This window comes from Scardinius erythrophthalmus (genome assembly GCF_964197995.2).
Source record: "Scardinius erythrophthalmus genome assembly, chromosome: 3".
In the NCBI taxonomy this organism is placed as follows: Eukaryota; Metazoa; Chordata; class Actinopteri; order Cypriniformes; family Leuciscidae; genus Scardinius; species Scardinius erythrophthalmus.
In genome coordinates this window covers 46,995,488-47,016,929 of record NC_138223.1, presented here as the reverse complement: position 1 = coordinate 47,016,929, position 21,442 = coordinate 46,995,488, and the positions used below count along the sequence as shown (strand labels likewise).

Sequence of the window (21,442 nt, the reverse complement as noted above, 5' to 3'; positions counted from 1 at the left end):
TTAATGTAATTAAAGATTAATTAATGTTTGAAGTAATTTTGTGAGTAAATTCACACAAATCTGTGAAGGCAATTATTGTACTAATTTTCACCAGTATTTAAAGAAAGCTGCACAATGAGCTGTGCTGTTTGTCACTATGCAAGAAAACAATGCACTTATATACATTTTCACAGATACAAAATATATTAAAGAAGTATACAGTTAATTTCAAGATAATTTAGAAATATTTATTAATACGTAAGACATATTTATTGTGCATTTTTACAAATTTTCCCTTTTTAAAAAACGTTGAACCCAACATGTTTGACATTCATCACATTTATGTTGTGAAGATGTACAGTGCATTAAAGTTTGAATTCTTGTTGTTTAGCAATATGTAAATTCTAGGGGAGGTTCTCTATATTAAACCCTGCACTCGTCCTCCTAAAATCCACAGCTCAACTGAAGAGACGCAGAAGTCATAATGGAACTGGAGGGCATTAATACAAATTTTGACAGTGACACCTGCAGCTTGTGGAATGATAGGGGACTGGACAGAGATGAAGATGTTCATGCTAATAAGGACCGAAAACTCAGCCAGAGTGAAGCAACAGCTCAAAAACACAGTAAGACATTTAGTGTGATTTTAGTTGTTTATATTGAATAGCAGTAATTTTCAACATATGTTCTTGATTTTTAATGGTGCACTTCTTTGTAATTATGAACATGTTCCTTAAAAGCCTTACTATTTTAAACATTTTTTTTTATGTTTTCCTGTTTGGCAGGAGGAAGTAAGTGTGTTGTGTTGAGCAATGTGTGCTTTAGCCTCATGTGCGTTCTCCTAGTGGCCACCATTATAGTACTGTATATCAAGCTCACAGCAGAGAGAGAAATACAAGCTACACACATGTTACAGACCGGTTCAAGATATCAAACTGAGATAGACCAGTTAGGAAGCAACTTCAGCTCTTTGAGTCAGAAGAAACTGGAGCTGGAGACCAGAGTCAAAGATCTAACCACTGAGAAAAGCCAGTTACAGAACAGTTTTAACTCTTTGAGTCAGAAGAAACTGGAGCTAGAGACCAAAATCAATGATCTTACTGCTGAGAAAGGCCAGTTACAGAACAGTTTTAACTCTTCAAGTCAGAAGAAACTGGAACTAGAGACCAAAATCAATGATCTTACTGCTGAGAAAGACCAGTTACAGAACAGTTTTAACTCTTCAAGTCAGAAGAAACTGGAACTAGAGACCAAAATCAATGATCTTACTGCTGAGAAAGACCAGTTACAGAACAGTTTTAACACTTTGAGTCAGAAGAAACTGGAACTAGAGACCAAAATCAATGATCTTACTGCTGAGAAAGACAAGTTGGATACCAGAGCCAATAATCTCACTGCTGAGAAAGGCCAGTTGGCGACCAGAGCCAATAATCTCACTGCTGAGAAAGGCCAGTTGGAGACCAGAGTCAATGATCTTACTGCTGAGAAAGGCCAGTTGGAGACCAGAGTCAATGATCTTACTGCTGAGAAAGGCCAGTTGGAGACCAGAGTCAATGATCTTACTGCTGAGAAAGGCCAGTTGGAGACCAGAGCCAATAATCTCACTGCTGAGAAAGACAAGTTGGAGACCAGAGTCAATGATCTTACTGCTGAGAAAGGCCAGTTGGAGACCAGAGCCAATAATCTCACTGCTGAGAAAGACCAATTGCAGAGAAATTTTGACTCTTTGAATCACAAGAAACTGGAACTGGAGACAGAACTGAGAAAGTGCAAACCAGGTGTGTAAAAATTAATTTGTCCATAGTATTGCACTTTACTATCCAAATACCTTTTTTTTTTTTGTTTATTAAAAAGGAAATGGTGAGCTTTCCATATCCAGTAAGCCGATGAGCTGGTCTGAGAGCAGGCAGTACTGCAGGGATCGTGGTGGTGATCTGGTCATTATCAAAACTGAAGAGAAGCAGGTGAGTTCAGTGGCAGACAGAGCTTGTTCAAGTAAATGTAGTTGTGAATGAACATATTTTAGTACATGCACTTGGATATGGAGATGTCTGACTAAGTGAACTATTAAGGGGGGGTGAAATGCTATTTCATGCATACTGAGTTTTTTACACTGGTAAAGAGTTGGATTCCCATGCTAAACATGGACAAAGTTTCAAAAACTAAGTTGTACGTTTGTTCCAAAAATACTCCTTCCGGTTTGTCACAAGTTTCGGAAAGTTTTTTTCGAGTATGGCTCTGTCTTACGTAAGATAGAGCGGAATTTCCTTATATGGGTCCTAAGGGCACTTCTCCGGTAAGATCGCGGGCGCGCGCGCACTCGTAGACCAGGGCAAGAGAGTGAAAGCAGTTCGCCATCAAAGCGCCCTGCCCGGCTTTTGGGAAGTCAATGTCACCAAAGAAGTGGGTTTTTGGTTGCCAGGGCAAGACAACCCTGCACAGATTCCCAAAGAACCCAGCGTTAAGGAACCCGTGGATGGAGTTTGTTTTCCTGAGCATAAACGGAGTTGTGTAAGACTGTTGTTCCCTGCATTTCGACGATGATTGTTTTATAAACAAAGCCCAGATCGACGGATTTGCAGATCGTCTAATGCTTAAGGATCGAGCAGTCGCAATGATAAAGGTTCGCGGTCATGCGTTGGAACCGGACGGTGAGTAAAACTGTTGAACAAATGTCTCTGTGTGTTGTCACCAGGCTTGGGAGGGTTACTTTAAAAATGTATTCCGTTACAGTTACAAATTACTTACTAAAAAAAGTATTCAGTAATGTAATCCAAGTACTATAATATGAAAGTAATGTAACTGATTACTTTTGGATTACTTCAAGGTCACGTATATAAATAAAGTCAAGCAAGAAGAAATATAATTAAAAAAATAATAAAAAAAAACTTTTATTTATTAAGAATTTGGTCCAATGTACAATATTTGCAAAATATACACACAGGCCTGAATATATTTATGTAAAGGGCTATACAGACATCTAGTGGCTAATGTATGGTATTACAGATTATTTTGTTTTATTTTTAACTAATTTTTAACTAAAAAATAAAAACAACATTTAGTTGTGTAAAATAGTTTATTTTAAAATAGGCTTACAATGTTGACTAAAGACGTGATCTTTCTTAATTTGCCTGACTGAACTTGGGGCGTTGGCAGTGGGAGTTCCCCTACGTTACCTAGACAGCGAACATCCCGTTACGTGAGAAAAGATTAAGAAAGGACATTTTGGGTACTAAAAAAGCTACTCTCCTAATTTCTACAAAATAGCAGCGGAATTTCCATGAATTAAAAGCGATTTTACCCGCAGGCAGCATCGTTTCTACTAGCAGCAGTGATTCAATCTGCGTCTGAGGAGATTGTAGACAGCTGTTATTTGCACATGCACCAGCGCGTGGCACACGTGAGTCATTATTGGCAACAAAACCAGGAACTACTGTATAATCAAGCAACGCTTAATATAGTGTTATTATGCCAAAATACTTATTTATTTAGTTTCAAATGAAACCATTGTAATCCTGAAAGTATTCCCCCTTTTTTCAAAATGTAACTATAATCTGATTACAACATTTTTTGACGTAAATTGTAACGGATTACAGTTATTGGATTTTTGTATCCTGATTACATAACGCCGTTACATGTATTCCGTTACTCCCCAACCCTGGTTGTCAGCTCGGCGCGTTAGCACAGCTAAGCTTCGCCCACACGGCCCGCCTTCATGAGCATTTCACCCCCCCTTTAATGTGCTCATAATAATGCATGTACGGTAATAAGCCATGTTCTTGTTTGGTTTTCTCCCAAGAGATAGTAATCTAGAGTTTTCACAAGCATATTTGGCCTTCTAGGGAGTTGGAGGCATTCATGACGATGCATTTGTTGTAGCAGACTCTGTTCTCGCTTGATTAACCAATTATGATCAAAGCAATAACGATGAAACCAATACCAATTGTTTCAGCATGGTAACGTAGTGAAATGTGTGTATTTTTTTTGCAGGCTGTATTATTTAATTGGTAAAATGGTGTTTTCATGATAGTGTAAGATAAAAATGTATAATGAATGGTAAACTGTTAGGCAAGCACACAAAATTGTAAGTCCACAAAAAAATCACGCAAGGCAAAAACTTATCTTGAGGTTGAAACTATACATTATTATTGTTGATAATAATGATACTAATTATTTTTTTTAATATACATTGAAGAGGTGTCATGATCAAATTATTATAAAAATGCTAATAAAAAAGAATGATCACATAATCATTTAAAAGGCAAATATTTATTGTGTATGTTGTTGAAGACATTACGTTAAGATCTTGTAAAAAAAATCAACGATTATTTAGAAGTGCTTTGTTAACCTTTTCAAACATTTAGCATTAAACGTTATATCAATGTTGTTTCAACGTTGCAACAACAACTGACATTATTTCAACCATATTTAATTGAAGGTCGGGCATGTGCCAGCTGGGGAGTTTCCTCTGTGTTTGTTATAGTTATTAAATAGGATTTTTTTTTTTACAGCGTAGGATAGTTACCTTCATGGTGACAAGTGGTGCATGCAGCTTGATTTGAGAGCAAATAATCCTTTTATATTGATGTGCTCATACAGCAAGTGCTTTTGTATAACAAACTATTGCTAATATGTTAGCAAGTTAGTATTTTAGCAGATTAGCTTTTAAAAGCTAACTAAGTTTATATTATTAAAAGTGTTCACACTGAGATTACATGAAAGTTTTAAGTTAATTGTATGAATTAATGCACTCATACATTTTAATTGTTCTTAACTTGAAATGTTTAAGTACAAAATAAAAATCTGCTAGTTCTGCTTACTTAAACTTTGAATTTGAAATGAGTTATATTAATTGAATGGACTTAGTAACTTTATTTACCCAAGTTATCTTAACAATAAGTTATTGAGTTACTTGGACACAAATCAAATATTTTTTTATGCTTAAATTGTTTGAGTTAATAAACTTAAATGATTTAAGGCAATCGGTTTCCTCAAACGGTTTGAGTTGAACTAACTCATCAGGTTTTACAGTGTGCTAACATGTAGCTGAGCCATTTTGAGGATTACCCAACTGATGAGTGAGTTGACGATACTAATGCAAGCCCGAGGCACGTACTGGTAATATGCTTATACCGGTAACCAGTTTTATTAAAAAGCCCTACATTTATATTAAACATGGAAAAACCTGAATTTTACTATGGTTTATTGTGCATGCAGATCCTTTTAGTCAAGTAGTCAGAAATCAAGTAGTTTATACTTAAGACTGGTTTATTCTTTCTATATAGGCTACTTTAGACATGTAGAACATATCCGCACACATCATTTTTTTAATTTGTTCTGTAGGTGCAAAATGTTTAGGAATTCTGTCCAAGATATTACTTAATATTAGTCAGTCGTATCCAACATAAAGGATCTGCGAGTGAAACTGTGACCACAAACTTCATTATGAAAGGCAATAATCAGCAATGCATTCACACAAATATTTTTTTTTTTACTTTATTGGAATTTGTCATTGATATAACATGATAGTTGTTAGAAAAGAATTGGATAGTAAGATCATTGCGTGATGACTGAAGGAACCGATGAATTGGGTTTTTTGAACTAGTTTATTGAAACTGAAAATGTCTAAAATAACCAGTTTGCAAGAATGAAACAGACTTTACATAATTTCTTGAAAAGACAATGACCGGCAAAAGACAACTGAAACACAGATGTTGATGTGTTATTGAAAACATTGGTCACCATTATGGTGATCAGTGTTTTCTTTAGTGTGGCATTTTGACTCTTGGCTTTTATGTGAGTTAGTGGTCTTTGTAACAATGTTTACTAAAACCCATAACTGCCAGTCATTTGTCTGTTTTTTCTTTTCTTTTTCATTTAACTGTTTTGATATTGTTTAATTACAGATTAATTTTGTAATTTTAAATACATGTATGTCACTTAAGAAAAAAATTTGTTTTATTTACAAATTTGAAAAATAATTTTGTATAATGTATGTGACTTTGTGCTTGTATTTTGCTGTTCCACATCACATTCACAAAATAAACAAGAATCGGCACACTGCCACTTCTGCTCCCAAGAATTTATTAAAAAGAGCGTTTCGACCCAAAGGGTCTTCGTCAGGAAAGAACGCCCTTTTACCTGATGAAGACCCTTTGGGTCGAAACGTTGTTCTTTTTAATAAATTCTTGGGAGCAGAAGTGGCAGTGTGCCGATTCTTGTTTATTTTGAGTTTGATGCTTTATTTGATCGAGCACCAGCCAGAAGTTTTTTGGATATGCGCACTATTTCTTTTTTGTCCCCATCACATTCCCACCACACTTTTATTTTCTTATTTTCTTTAAACAAATGTGTGTTTAACACCATGTCCTAACTACACGCGACGACAGGCAGTGTGTCTGTCCACACTAGACGCGACGCGACTGCGAGACGCCACAACATCAATCAAAAATCACAGCCAATCAGAACAGCATGTGGGCGGAGTCTCGCGGCAAGTGCACAGCAGTAGAGAGTAATCTTGACGGCTCTCGCAAGAAAATGGATAAGTAGCTACATAATCTAATTAACAAATATTACACCATTTAAAAAATACATAGGCTACTGAGTTACTAAAACAATCTTTGTCAAATAATACACTTGTTTGTTCACAGTTTTAACATGTTTCCATTTGTTTAATTTCAAGATCTGAGGTGAATTATATCTATTGTTGCTTTTACAGAAAGCTGGAGCACTAAATGATATTCAAAGTCACAGTTCACGCTTTTAACATTAAATAAAGCACATAAACAGTACCTGAGAGTATCATTGCCACACTTTGTGTTTGTTGTTCCAGTGCGACGTCGCAGAAAAATAGAAACCGTTTCTAAAATAGAATCGTCATGTGTCGCCGTCGCACCTGGTTAGGACAAACACTCTGAATCAAGATGGCCGATGCCCATCTTTATGCAAATGAATTCCGTTAGACGCGACGCGTCTATCCAATAGAAGTAGAGCATATGGAGACGGAGGAAAGTCTCTTGCAGGTCCTCTGTTCTAATACACTACATTTCCCTCTCGGTCAAAATCACGCCCATAGCGGTAAACGCCCATCAACGTACCAATGTGGGGAGTCGTCGCGACACCACGCGACAGTCGTGACGGACAAGTGGATCAGCGCCGTAACATGGAAAAGATTAGCCTGGCTCCGCCCTCCTACGTACTTCCGCTCAATTTCATTTTCCTTCAGTACTACGTCTGGGACTGCTGTATATTCTTAGGTTTCCAGAAAAAAATATTTTGTAGGACCAATCAGCGAATAGAGAGAGTGGCTGAGAACTAGCGTTGGCCAATAGTGAGCCTACGTGTGACGTACAACACACAGACGCGCTGCTTTATCAAGACTCGAGGAACAGAGAGAAGGAAATGAATAGTGGAATTAAGTCGTTTTTTTTTTTTTTTTTTTTTTTGTTTGTTAATTTATAAAAGACAGACATCTTATTCTAAACATAATCCTCTGATCATTCGGCCGACCACACGTTTGCGATTGGCAATGGTGACTCTAGGCAGATCCAATAGTTTTGAACTTTAACAGAGAACCCACCTTCAAGGAAGTAAACGTTTCTCAATGGAGCGAGGCCAGACTCTCTGTACAAATGAAATGTACGAGAGTCTGGTAGAACCAGGCTAGGAAAAGATACCTTTTATTGCGTGTCGCGCCGCTTGTAGACACGTTGTAAGGAGAAAAAGAGGAATCACACTTATTTGTGTTTTTTTTTCCACACAGAGGAAAGTAACTTCATTAATCAGTGAGAGAGTGTGGATTGGTTTGTCTGACATTGAGAACGAGAGAAGAATGAAATGGGTGGATAATTCACCACTGATTCAAGGGTGAGTGATAAAACACTTTATTTGTGCTTTATTTGTTAGTTTTTCCTTTTTTCACTCTCATTTAAAAAAAGAGACCATCACAGCTGAAGACACACCTGTTTTGCAACCACTTAACTTGAACTGAAAATACAATCAAAAAAACTTTTTACATACAAATGCTGTGCTTCTTTTACTTTTCTGCACTCTCACGTCTGTACCTTTTAGCATATTCTTGAAACTGCTGTTGTGGTAATGTGATAAATGTTGGTTCTTGCATAATATTGCTTGTGATATTTCTCATTTGTTAGTTGCTTTCTGCTAAATTGCAGTGGTGGAAAGAGTACTGAAAAAACATAGGGGAGGGCGGGGCACAAAGTAACGCTTTTTGACTTTCTCAGTTTGTGTAAATTAAAAAACGGTAACACTTTATATTACGACCCGCAAACAACTGCGTAAGTAAAGCGAAATTACAGTGTACATTTCTGTTATTATAGTGTACTTCCATGTACACAGTAAAAACGTACTCGGTTACTAACGTAACCTCGGTTCTCTCTAGAGAGAGGAACGAGTACTGCGTAGAATACGCTAGGGGAAAATCCTTTTCCACGAGAATACTGAAGCCAAAAAAATTATCCTTTAATTTTGCATTAATGTAAAACGCGTTGCGGCAGCATACAGACATAGGCGAGGCAGCTCGCGCGCCTATTGGCTGGTCTGCTGGCAACTGCTTAAGCCTATCGAGCGAGACCTAGAGTGACGTCAGACCCAATGAGGGCGCTTCGCGCCCTCTGCGTCACGTCCCGCCGAAACGGGCGTGGCTTAGGTCTATAAATACCGCTCGCAGGCATTATTTCTCTGGTTTTTCATAGTCGAAGCAACCAGAGCGCGTGCAGGCACGGCAGGATACGCAGTACTCGTTCCTCTCTCTAGAGAGAACCGAGGTTACGTTAGTAACCGAGTACGTTCTCTTACGAGAGATACTCTCGTACTGCGTAGAATACGCTAGGGGAACCTAATGTAAAACGCCGTGCGTGCTGGGATCTGATACCATAGACTCAAGGGCGACAGCCCGGAGTTCATACAGTACATAATCACCCAGGGGACCCACAGGGAATCCTGGAAGAAAGGGGGGTTAGCCACTATCTTCCTTATAGCAGCATAGAGCAAGGATTGCAGTACTCAATAGCTGCATAACTGACAGCGCCAGCTATGAGATTTTGGCCACACTAGACCGACAGTAGTCTGGCCTGTAGTGCGGGAACCTCTAGGTTGTAAAACCTTATAAATGTAGACGGAGAGGCCCAGCCTGCCGCCATACAAATATCTTGCAAGGCAATCCCACTTGACCATGCCCACGATGAAGCCATGCTTCTCGTGGAGTGCGCTTTGACACCCAGCGGGCACTGCATGCCCTTGGTTGTGTAAGCTAGCGCTATCGCGTCCACTACCCATCTGGATAGGGTCTGTTTCGAAGCGGCTTGTCCCTTAGAACGTCCGCTGAACGAAACAAATAGCTGCTCCGTCTGTCTGAAAACAGACGAGCGAGACACATAAGCTCTTAACGCCCTGACTGGGCAAAGGGAGCTTTCGTCCATATTTCCTTCAGTGACCGGCAGGGCAGACAGGGAAATGACCTGTGCTCTGAACGGTGTATTGAGGGATTTAGGAACATAACCGTGCTTAGGCTTGAGTATAACTCTAGAGTCATTCGGCCCAAATTCCATGCACGTCGCGCTTACTGAGAGCGCGTGTAAGTCCCCTATGCGCTTCACTGAAGCGAGAGCCAGAAGAAACGCCGTCTTGAAAGACAGGTGTTTAAGATCAATCTCCTGCAAGGGCTCAAATGGATGACCTTTCATGGCTTCCAGTACCGTAGAAAGGTCCCATATAGGGACTGTGGGAGGTCTGGGAGGATTCAGTCTCTTAGCTCCACGAAGGAAGCGAATAACTAAATCATTCCTTCCAATAGACTGGCCGAGCGTGGTCGAAGAGAACACTGCTATGGCCGCTACATAGACTTTGAGCGTGGAAGGGGACCTGCCCTTATCCAACAGCTCCTGTAGGAAGGAAAGAACCTCCGTCACACCGCAATACAGGGGTGACACACCACGAGCTGTGCACCAGCTAGAGAACACTGACCATTTTGAGGCATAGAGACGTCGCGTAGACGGAGCTCTGGCCTGTGTGATAGTGTTTAGCACTCCCTGTGGGAGGTCAGCGGGTACCCATTGATGGCCCACACATGGAGGGACCACAGCTCTGGGTGAGGATGCCAAATCGAGCCGTTGGCTTGAGAGAGGAGATCCCTCCTCAGAGGCACTGGCCACGGGGCGGTGCTTGCTAACTGCATCGCGATTGGGAACCAAGGTTGGCTCATCCAAAGTGGGGCTACAAGCAGCACTGAGCATCCTTCTTCCCTGACCCGTTCTATCACCTGAGTCAGGAGGGAGACGGGGGGAAAAGCGTAGAGAGGACGGCGAGGCCACTCGTGGGTCAGCGCGTCCTTGCTCTTCGAGAAAAATTCTGGACAGTGAGCGTTTTCCTGAGACGCGAACAGGTCTACTTCCGCTCTGCCGAATTTCTTCCACAGCAGCTGGACTGTCTGTGGGTGCAAAGACCATTCCCCTGTCGGAACTTGGTTCCTGGACAGTCTGTCTGGTCCTATGTTTAGGAGCCCTGGCACGTGCGCTGCTCTCAGCGAGAGCAGGTTGCTGCGGGCCCATATCAGGAGGCGCCTGGTTAGCCTGTACAGAGTCAGGGACCTGAGGCCGCCCTGGCGATTTATGTAGGACACCACTGAGACGTTGTCTGAACGTATTAGCACGTGGTGCCCCTGTATGAGGGGACAAAAGCGCGTGAGCGCTTTGCTCACTGCCAACATTTCGAGGCAGTTGATATGTAAGAGCTTCTCCCGCTTTGACCATAGGCCAAAAAACGGTCTGCCCTCGAGCAGCGCTCCCCATCCCGAGGTGGATGCGTCCGTGGACACCACCATCACTCTCGAGGAAGTCCCCAGGCTTACACCTGATTGGTACCAGTCTTTTGCCTCCCAAGGTTTCAAAGCTGCAATGCATGCTCGATTGACCTTGACGCGAAGCCGACCGGAGGCCCACGCTGAGCGTGGTACTCTCTTTCTGAGCCAGAACTGCAGTGGGCGCATGCGCAGAAGGCCCAACTGGAGAACTGAAGATGCTGAGGCCATCAGGCCGAGCATCCTTTGAAAAGCTTTGAGAGGGACTATCGCGCCGCAGCGGAACGCGCCGGCTGCGCGACGAATGTCTAGTGTGCGCTGAGATGACAGGCGTGCTGTCATTAGCAGCGAGTTCAGCTCTATTCCCAGAAAAGATATAATCTGTCTGGGGAAAAGTGAGCTCTTCTCCCAATTCACTGCGAGACCGAGATTCTCGAGGTGATCGAGTAAAATGGTCCTGTGCTCTACGAGCTCTGAGCGAGATTGGGCTAGAATCAGCCAGTCGTCCAGATAGTTCAGCACTCGTATGCCCCGTAATCTGAGGGGTGCGAGCGCTGCGTCCATGCACTTCGTAAATGTACGGGGTGCCAGGGACAAGCCGAAAGGCAGGACTGTGTACTGATATGCCTGGCCCTCGAAGGCGAATCTCAAAAATCGCCTGTGACGTGACGCTATCTGTATTTGAAAATACACGTCTTTTAGATCTATTGACACAAACCAGTCCCCCTGGCGGACGTGCGCGAGGATTTTTCTGGTTGTGAGCATCCTGAACTGGCGCTTCATAAGCGCTCTGTTCAACTGCCGCAGATCTAGTATGGGTCTGAGACCCCCGTCTTTTTTGGGCACCAGGAAGTATCTGCTGTAAAGCCCCCCCTCGCTTTGAGCTTGAGATAGGGGTTCTATAGCCCCTTTGCTCAACAGTTTCGAAATCTCGGCTCGAAGTAGATGGGCTACTTTCGATTCTACCGTGGTCTCGACGCGCGCCATGAAGCGGCGAGGGCGTTGGCGAAACTGCAGCGAATAGCCTCCTTTTATGACGTTCAGCACCCATCTCGAAACCCCGGGAAGCTTTTCCCACGCAGGTGCGCGAGTAGCTAGGGGCCGGATGCGAAGCGCGCTCTGATCGGCTCGCGATGCAGCGGCTTTTGTGTGCTGTGACATAAGCGTCGCGCTCATGACATCTGAGGCAGGGGGCGCGCTGATAACAGCGGGCAGAATGCCCGCGCTCGACTCCTCCGCAGTGTTTAGCTGAGAGGAGGAGGGCTGGGCTAGTTTCATGTCTGTGTGTGGGCGTGGGCGCGGAGCGGCGGGCACGTACACCACCTTTACAGCATTGCTTGCGTGAGCAGAGCATATGCATACGGGTCCTGTATTCACAGGGACCGTGAGACATGTGGGAAGTAGCGTTAGTGGGCACTGGGTAGTGGGCACTTTTGCTACATTTGAAGCGCAATCGATCTGAGTCGATTTTATGTGCGCGCGCCCTGTGTGAAGGGCTGTGCTTGTGTGTAGGAATGGGCGCTGGGTAGCGGGCATTTTTTCTACACATGAAACACCGTCGGCCGTGGCCGGGACACCAGAAAATACACTCTTTAAGGGATTTATCTGGGTAGCCGTAAAAACGGCTTTTGTGTGCAGGCAAGCGGGTAATGGAACCGGCTTGTTGGCTGCTAAATACGCTGGACCAGTCACATTTCCTGGAACTGGACGAGCGGCAAGCTTTGGTGGAAGTCCGGCCGCAGCGGGACTTGGACACCGTCGCTTTCCTAGGCGTGCTAGGATGATTTCGGGGCCTCTGGCTTCAACACAACCTTCTGCCGCGGGCCACGCGGGGCGGGGCGGCGGCCGGATGAGCGAGAGCGCGGTCTCGAGCTCTGGGCTTGGCGGCGTTGAGAAGAGGAGGCAGCGGGCGGAGGCTTAGGCTGTGAGCTCTGAGCAGACGGTTTCGTACGGCCTGCTGCAGAACTGGAGCGCTTCGGGAGGAAGTGCTTCATGGCCTGGGTCGCTTTCTGCACCTCAGCGAACCTATCGGCGAAATCTTTGACCGAGGTTCCGAAGAGGCCGGCAGGGGAAAGCGGCGCGTCGAGGAACGCGGTGCGCTCCGACTCAGACATCTCAGAGAGCGTAAGCCACAGATGTCTCTCAGACACGGTGAGCGAGGCCATGCTCCGTCCGATGGCCTGTGCTGCTGACTTGGTGGCGCGAAGAGCGAGGTCTGTAGCGCTCCTCAAGTCCGGCACACAGATTGCGTCAGGTCCTTTCTCGTCCAGCTGGCGGAGGAGATCGGCCTGGTATATCTGAAGCGTGGCCATGGTGTGCAACGCTGACGCGGCCTGCCCGGCGGCGGAGAAAGCGCGGCGGAGCAGGGTTGACGTCGTGCGGCAGGCTTTTGAGGGCAGCGCCATCTTAGCACGCCGTCCAGCGGAGGGCGGGCATAAGTGCGCTGCGATAGCCTCTTCAACCGGCGGCAGGGAGTGGTAGCCTCTGTTCTTTGCGTCGTCGACAGCGGAGAACGCCAAAGAGACAGAGGACCGAGTCCTGGCCGAAAAAGGGGAGTCCCAAGATTTAGCGACTTCTTCATGAAGCTCAGGAAGAAAGGGCGCTGGCTTGGATGCAGGTGAAACGCGCTCCCCAGGCAGGAAGTAGCCGTCCAGCCGGTTATGAGCAGGCTGCTCAGGCGTAGTCCACTCGAGGCCGAGGCTCGCCGTGGCCTGAGTGAGCACGCGTATGAGCTCCGCCTCAATGCTCGCTCTCTTTCCCGTAGAAGCACGGGCAGGAGGGGTGGGGTCCTCAGAGCCCGCCCAATCCTCACTGCCTGATGCTATGAGAGAGCAGGAATCCTCCTCTCGAAGCAGCGCGTCGATCTCATCAGCGTCATCGACAGAAGCGGCGGCAGACCGCGGCCGCTGTCCGTCCGTGAGCGAAGCTGATGAAACCGGAGAAGCAGGCGGGCGCACCGGCGAGCTTTGACGGCTGAGAGAGGGCTCCGGGATCCGCTGAGCGCGGCGCTTCTTACGGCGCGGCACAACAGCAGGTGTGGGCGCAGTCTCGGTGAACAGTGCCAAGCGAGTCCTCAGAGTCGCTAAAGGCAACAGCTCGCAGTGATGGCAGCCGCCATCAGCGAGCGCGAGAGCTGCGTGTTCTTGACCCAGGCAGGAAGCGCAGATGACATGGCGGTCCCCGTCGCTGAGTGCGGCTCTGCACGAGCCACAAGCAGGCATCTTGAAAAAGACGCAGCTCTTTTAGATAGTGTGAGTCGTGCCGGCGAACACACACACACAGTGTAATGAAAAGGATATGGGCGCTGGATAGCGCAGCAGGAAGGCGATGAAGGCGGCGCGGCCAGCAGCTTCTTCGACTCGTCCCGCTGAGGTGCTCCTTCAACAGCGCGGCTTCTTCTCGGATCCAGCGATGTGAGTTGCTTCGCTGAAGGATGAAAAATCAGAGAAATAATGCCTGCGAGCGGTATTTATAGACCTAAGCCACGCCCGTTTCGGCGGGACGTGACGCAGAGGGCGCGAAGCGCCCTCATTGGGTCTGACGTCACTCTAGGTCTCGCTCGATAGGCTTAAGCAGTTGCCAGCAGACCAGCCAATAGGCGCGCGAGCTGCCTCGCCTATGTCTGTATGCTGCCGCAACGCGTTTTACATTAATGCAAAATTAAAGGATAATTTTTTTGGCTTCAGTATTCTCGTGGAAAAGGATTTTCCCCTAGCGTATTCTACGCAGTACGAGAGTATCTCTCGTAAGAGAACCCCAGTGTTAAATCAACACTGCTCAGAGCACATATGGTCCCACTCTACAGAGTGTTAAAATTAACACTGAAGCAGTGTCGAAGTTAATGAGGTAATTAAATTAACACTGAAGCAGTGTTGAAGTTAATGAGATAATTAAGTGATTCATTAAGTGATGATTGGCCATTAGTGGTGACACCTGATGATAACAAGCAGACTCACTGAAGGAAAGTGAAACAAGAACAGAAAAAAGAGAAACACAAGAACTACTGACTTCGAGCCATTATTGCACTTATTATTTTACCAGTTTGACTTTATTTCTGTCATACATCTACACACGGTCTTATTTAGATTTAACAGAAATTTAGATGGTAATGTTTTATGGAATGTTTCGTTTCATGTCACCATTATGGTGGTCAGTGGTTGCTTTAGTTGGGCTCTTGACCCTTTCCTTTTTAACATTAGTATTTTTCTGGCTGCTCCAACTCTGTGTTTATAGAGCATATGTGTTGTGGCAAGAAAAACTGTGACTTTGGCTGTGTTTCCTGAAAGTATTGCAAGCCTAATTTGATCGTACAGACCATTTGTTGCAGTTGGTCTGTTATTAAGTTAGGCTTAAAGGGATAGTTCAGGATTTTAGACATGAATCTTTATAGCTTCCCCATAAGCAGTGTGGTGCATTGACCATGACTTACCCCCGACAGCGTCCTGTGAGCCGAGCTCCGGTCCAGTTTTGGTCAAGATGAAATTAGTCCGGCAAGATTGCTGGGGTCACGGCAATAAAGCTTTTTTTCTTCTCAAATCAATATGGTAAATGGTAAATGGATGGTGTTCAAAAGAGTGATATATTTGCGTCACTAAAACGTTGTCTATGGAGAGGTCAGACCTCGTAATGGCTTGGCACTATTTTCTCCCATGTCATATCACTGCGCGCTGCCGCTACCTACAGCCAGCTGCGAGCTGCGCGGGCGCACACCACTTTTTCAGTTGTTCGGCAGTGTTTACAGCAGTGTTTACGTGCTCAGAACAGCTACACGAATGAGCTAACATAGCTACTCACCAAGAGCGATCAGTTTGTACAAGCTTTGTAGAAAATGGTGCGGACTTGTGACTATCCGGACTGTACAAACAAAGATGTGGCGCTTTCTCCTCACACAATTTAAAGATTTCCTGTGGCAGATGTTGCTCTGAGGCGACTTTGACTCTGTCCATCCTCTCTCTTTCTGTCCTTAGTAACTCCATCTGGCGTAACTCGTCATCTGTGTATTCAGGTTCGTAAAGATATACTTTTGGCTGTGTGTCGAAGTCAATGTTGTCATCGTCGCTGCTGTAGTCAGACATGTTATCGTTCTCTTTACGAGCTGTAAACAAAGTGACACGTGCGCGGCTCCCAGCTGGCTGTAGGTAGCGGCATCGCGCAGTGATATGACGGGGAAGAAAATAGTGCCAAGCCATAACGAGGTCTGACCTCTCCATAGACAGCGGTTTTGTGCTGCAAATATATCATTCTTTTGAACACATATTGATTTGAGAAGAAAAAAGCTTTATTGCCGTGACCCCAGCAAACTTGCCGGACTAATTTCATCTTGACCAAAACTGGACCGGCTCACAGGACGCTGTCGGGGGTAAGTCATGGTCAATGCACCACACTGCTTATGGGGAAGCTATAGAGATTCATGTCTAAAATCCTGAACTATCCCTTTAAGATGCTATTGGAAATGCAGTCCTGGTTATGATTTGATGATGAAATTACTAGTGGCCTAATTCAATGATGGCATCCATCATTATAAACTGATTATCCACATGTTTTATTAATTTTTCACAACAGTAGTTACTTCTAGCAATGTTTTGATGATCTGGAAGTTTTAAAATCACACACAGACATCAAGAATCTACGTATGAATCTCAACAATGGTGACAATCAAACAAATGCTTCATGTTGCAGTGCATGATGGGAGCCACCAATCAGAACGCATCAATGGCTGACATCATGCATTGCAGCATGAATAAATTATGCAGCTGAATTGTCCTGTAATTTCCATTGTTTGCTTTTAATTTGCTATTGTTTTGTTCTGACTTTAGTAGCTTGTTTTGTGATGTTCAGAGTAGATCTGTTTGTCACTAGTTTGTGTATTGTCACCATTGTTGAGATGCATATGCTGATTCTTGATGTCTGTGCGTTTAAACACAATAACTTTTTAGCACAAAGTATTTTCAAAAATTGTCCTATTGCTGTTGGATCTCAAACTGTAGAATCTCAGGACTAGAATCACCAATACTAAAACGAGACATCAAGCATATAGTCAAAAATTTAGACTCTGAATTAGTGAATCAGGTCACTACATGATGATAATGCTTTTATCATCAAAACATATTCTGAGCAGATCATGTTTTCTCTTATAGTAACAAATGTGCTTTATAAACACAATGATGGAACAGTCAGAGAAAAACTTATATTAACAAAATGAAAAGAGTCAAGAGCCCAACTAAAGCAAACACTGACCACCATAATGGTAACTTGAAAAGAAAACTTCCATAAAACATTACCGTCTAAACTTCTGTTGAATCTCAAGAACTTTTGTCGATGTATGACAGAAATAAAGTCAAACTGGTAATAATAAGTGCAACAATGTGTAATGACTCAAAGTCAGTTGTAGTTCTTGTGTTTCTCTTTTTTCTGTTATTGTTTTTTATCTTTCCATCAATGATTCTGCTTATTAACATCAGGTGTCACCACTAATGGCCAATCATCACTTAATTAATCACTTAATTATCTCATTAACTTCAACACTGCTTCAGTGTTAATTTTAACACTCTGTAGAGTGGGACCATATGTGCTCTGAGCAGTGTTGATTTAACACTGGGGAATTTACTGTGTACGTTAAAATCATAGCAGAAACGAATTTTTTTGGCTTAACGTTAAGTTATCGTTTTTTTTGGAACAAAAATACTCCTTCAAACGTACAACTTAACTTTTGAAACTTTGTTCATGTTTAGCATGGGAATCCAACTCTTTAACAGTGTAAAAAACTCAGTATGCATGAAACAGCAATTCACCCCCCCTTTAATATTTTGCTGATATACACACATTCTGTGTTATTCACAGATTCTGCTTGTTAACATCAGGTGTCTTCAATAATGGTCAATCATCACTCAATCAATCACTTAATTATCTCATTAACTTTAACACTCTTGAGTCTGGAGCCAAATAAACTCCCAGGAGAGTTCATTTAACACTGGAGTTTTTGCTGTGTGAGTTCATGGGTGGAATAAATATATGGCAGGACTTTTACTTTCTGACCCCTGGACTCTCCACCTCTGCTGTGATTCACATTATCTTTTGTTCTCTGTCTTTTTTAAAGATTGAAGAATATCTATCATCCATCTTTTTAAAATGCATCAAAACAGTACACTCATCACCAATTAAATCATATTGTTTGAAAAAAAAAAGCGTTTCAAATTAGGCGTAAGGCCACCAAGCCTGAGCATGCTTGTTGCACATAAAATATCAATGTTCATAACTGTACAAAGAATTCAAAAATCTTTAGAAACTCATGCAATAGTTCAGCATCACACACCATGTGATGCGTTAAATAGAGAGATAAAAAAAAATACCCAATTTCTCTCTAAAACGTTACCAGTTTTAGTGTTTTGATAAATAAATGAGAATCACTTAAATTATCAGTTTACCTCACCTAATGCACTGAAAAAAGGCTAAGATAGTGAGCTAACACTAACTACACTGTAATTCCATGCCATTAAATATGTTACAATTTAAATGTAAATGCAGATTGTTTTAGAAGGGGGGCATCATCCCTTACATTTAACAGTTACATTTACTCAAATTGTAATGCTGATACTATAATTTGTAAGCATTAAATAGGGAAAGTTATATCTTGGAAACTTTTACAAAAAAAAAAAAAACACACACACACACACACACAAACAAATGCATGTCTCTTTGTAGTCTCGGCGAAGCTGTTTTATCAGCAGCATCCACACACACACACACACACACACACACACACACACACACACACACACACACACACACACACAAAAAAAAAAAGTTGAACATGAAAAATGTTTTTGCACAAGTGCACTTGCTAAATGAAGGTGGGTTGTATGAAAAAGATCAATCAAAAAACTTTGTTTATTAATGAGCTTTAGTCACGCACTGAAATAAGGTGCACTGTATACTGAATTTGGTCCTCCAATTTCAGTACAGAAGGTGTTTTCCCACAATTTTAGACTGTCCCCAAAGCACACAGTAAATTCCCCGGTGATAAATTTAACACCGCTCGGTGTTTATATGGGAACCACCAGCAGGGTGTTAAAAGTAACACTGAAGCAGTGTTAGAGTTAATTAGATAATTAAGTGATTAATTGAGCGATGATTGAGCATTAAATATTTATATAATTAATATATTTAATATACACAGATTTTGTGGCTCAGATAAGGTCCAGTTGTGGTTTATTTCTTTGCTCTTGGCTGACATGTGGCATTGCTATGGCCTGCTTGTGGCCCAGATCTGGCAAACAGGAGCGGTCCGACACAATGTTGCTATGTGGGTTGGAGCTATTGTAATTGGGGGTCCTAATAATTGAAAATCTAATACATGTTATCCAGGTTTTGGATCAGAGGTGAACCAAATGACCAGCGTGGAAATGAGGACTGTATTGAACTGATACATATATATCCAGTCCTGAACAACTGGAATGATATACCATGCTCTGAGGAGAAAAAAGGGATTTGTGAGACTTTCAGTTCCAAACCTTGATGATATGAAAATTTGTTCACTTTTATGTTTTATTTGATGGAATCATTGTTATTGTACTCACATAATTTCTGATTGAGGTTTCAGTCATGTCACTGTTGTCTGATTTTATTGTATATTAATCTCCATCATGATATCAGTTTTGTTTTATAATTGACTGTAATGTACCAAATGTGGATGTTTAGATGAAATTTGTTAGAAAGAGAATGTGAAAATGCTATTATACTGAGATTATTCTATAATAAACTCACAATATCCAGTTTCTCATAAGGTGAACAAGGGTGTTTTTCACATTTGTTTACACTGTTAAAAAAACTGTGAAATTACGGTAAAAAATCAGCAGCTGTGGTTGCCAGTATTTTACCGTAACAAATAAGGTAGCAACCTTTTATGTTTTACGGGATTTAAATTCACGGGCAAAAAAACACAATGTAAAAAAAACCTGTGAAATTTACGGTAAAAAACATCAGCTTGGTTGCCAGTATTTTACCATAAAAAATATGGTAGCAACCTTACTTTGAAAAAAAAAAAAAAAAAAAAAAAACAGCAGGATTTAAATGTGTGGTAAAAAAAAAACACCAGCTGTGGTTCCCAGTACTTTACCATAAAAAATACAGTAGTAAACTTTTAGTTTTCACAGGACAACCATTATATTACATACACCGATAAATGTTATCATTAAATCTCACTGAAGCATTAAAGTCTGCTTTATATCTTTGTTTATATCTCCTTCAGTGATTCTGCTTGTTAACATCAGGTGTCTTCAATAATGCTCAATCATCACTCAATGAATCATTATCTAATTAACTTTAACACTCTTGAGTGTTAATTTTACACTCATATTTTAACACTTTACAATCTTGAGTGTGGACTCATATACACTCCCAGGAATGTTAATTTAACACTGGAGTTTTTACATACTGGGAGCCACCATATTATAAAACTAATGGCTCCCAGCATGCATTGCAGTATGAAGCATGTCACCATTGTTGAGATTCATAAGCTGATTCTTGATGTTAGTGTTTGTGTATCTATGTTTTTTAATTTTATCTTTTTCCTTTTTTTTCTCGCAATGTATTTAGAAATTAAATTCTGAATGTTTGATCTTTGGCAAAAGTATTGATGATAAAAACCTATTTATAACAAGTAACCTCCTTTGGTCATTGATGACATTTGTCAAACGTTTTTCTTTATGATGAAACAATATATATCACCTGCAATCTTTGTTCAACAAATTATGTGTTTTGACAACACTGTTACAAAGACAACATCAAAAAAAATATTAAGAGTCTGTAACTAGTATAACTGCCCAACTAAAAAGAAACACTTTCAATAGAACATCAACATCTAAAACTCTGTTTATTCTCAAAAAGAATAAATGTGAAGTTGAGGAAATGAGTGAAAGTCTATTAAGAATTGCATTGCAGCAAAAACTTTTTTGTTGTTGTTGCTTGACAAAATTGTACTCAAACCAATCAATTAATCTTAACTTGGGTTTTCGGAGTAAAAAAGGCATAGCATTTGATTTTGAACATATAGATTTTTACAATTAAGTTCCCTTACATATGTCAGTAGGAAATATCAGTTTAAATTTCCAAATATTACCTTTACCATTAATTGTAAAAAAAAAAAAATCCAGTGTGATTTTTTTTTTATGTACAAGGAGTATGCCAACAGCCGGTATGATCTGATCTCACCATCATTGAGTCTGTCTGTGATTACATGAAGAAACTGTGGCAACATCTCTAAGACACTTGAAAAAACCTTCCTGCAACTGACCATGTGTGTTTTATCCGGTGGAAAGAGGCTAATGAAGCGGAGTGCTGCCATCAAAGCCTTTGAGTGAGTATACTACAAGTTGTAATTTATTTTAATATAATTAATAATTATTATATTATATTAATAATATATTACATAATTCATTTTATTTGATTTATTTTAATCATTGTGATTTCAGAGTTATTACAGCACTTTTCTTATTCTTGATTTCTATGCATTTTGCTGCAGAGCTTTTGTGGTGGGCCTGCAAGGACAGATGATGGCGGCGTGTGAAAAAAGAAAAAAGGGAAAATCTGAAAAGTAAGATTCTGCTTGTAAACAGGCTTATTAAAGCTGAGATGACTCCATATTTAATA

General features: G+C 41.9%; 1 protein-coding gene across 1 annotated transcript; it reads left to right on the top strand.

Annotated features, from left to right (window-relative positions):
• Positions 1 to 463: 463 nt before the first annotated feature.
• Positions 464 to 19,580, top strand: LOC308687929 (uncharacterized protein; the record flags this gene model as incomplete). Its single annotated transcript, XM_081360748.1, has 5 exons — positions 464 to 605; positions 765 to 1,757; positions 1,834 to 1,943; positions 7,742 to 7,845; positions 19,160 to 19,580. The coding sequence occupies 5 exons, from the start codon at positions 464 to 466 to the stop codon at positions 19,308 to 19,310; spliced, it is 1,500 nt and encodes a 499-aa protein (XP_081216874.1). The 3' UTR covers positions 19,311 to 19,580.
• Between the last annotated feature and the right edge of the window lie 1,862 nt (positions 19,581 to 21,442).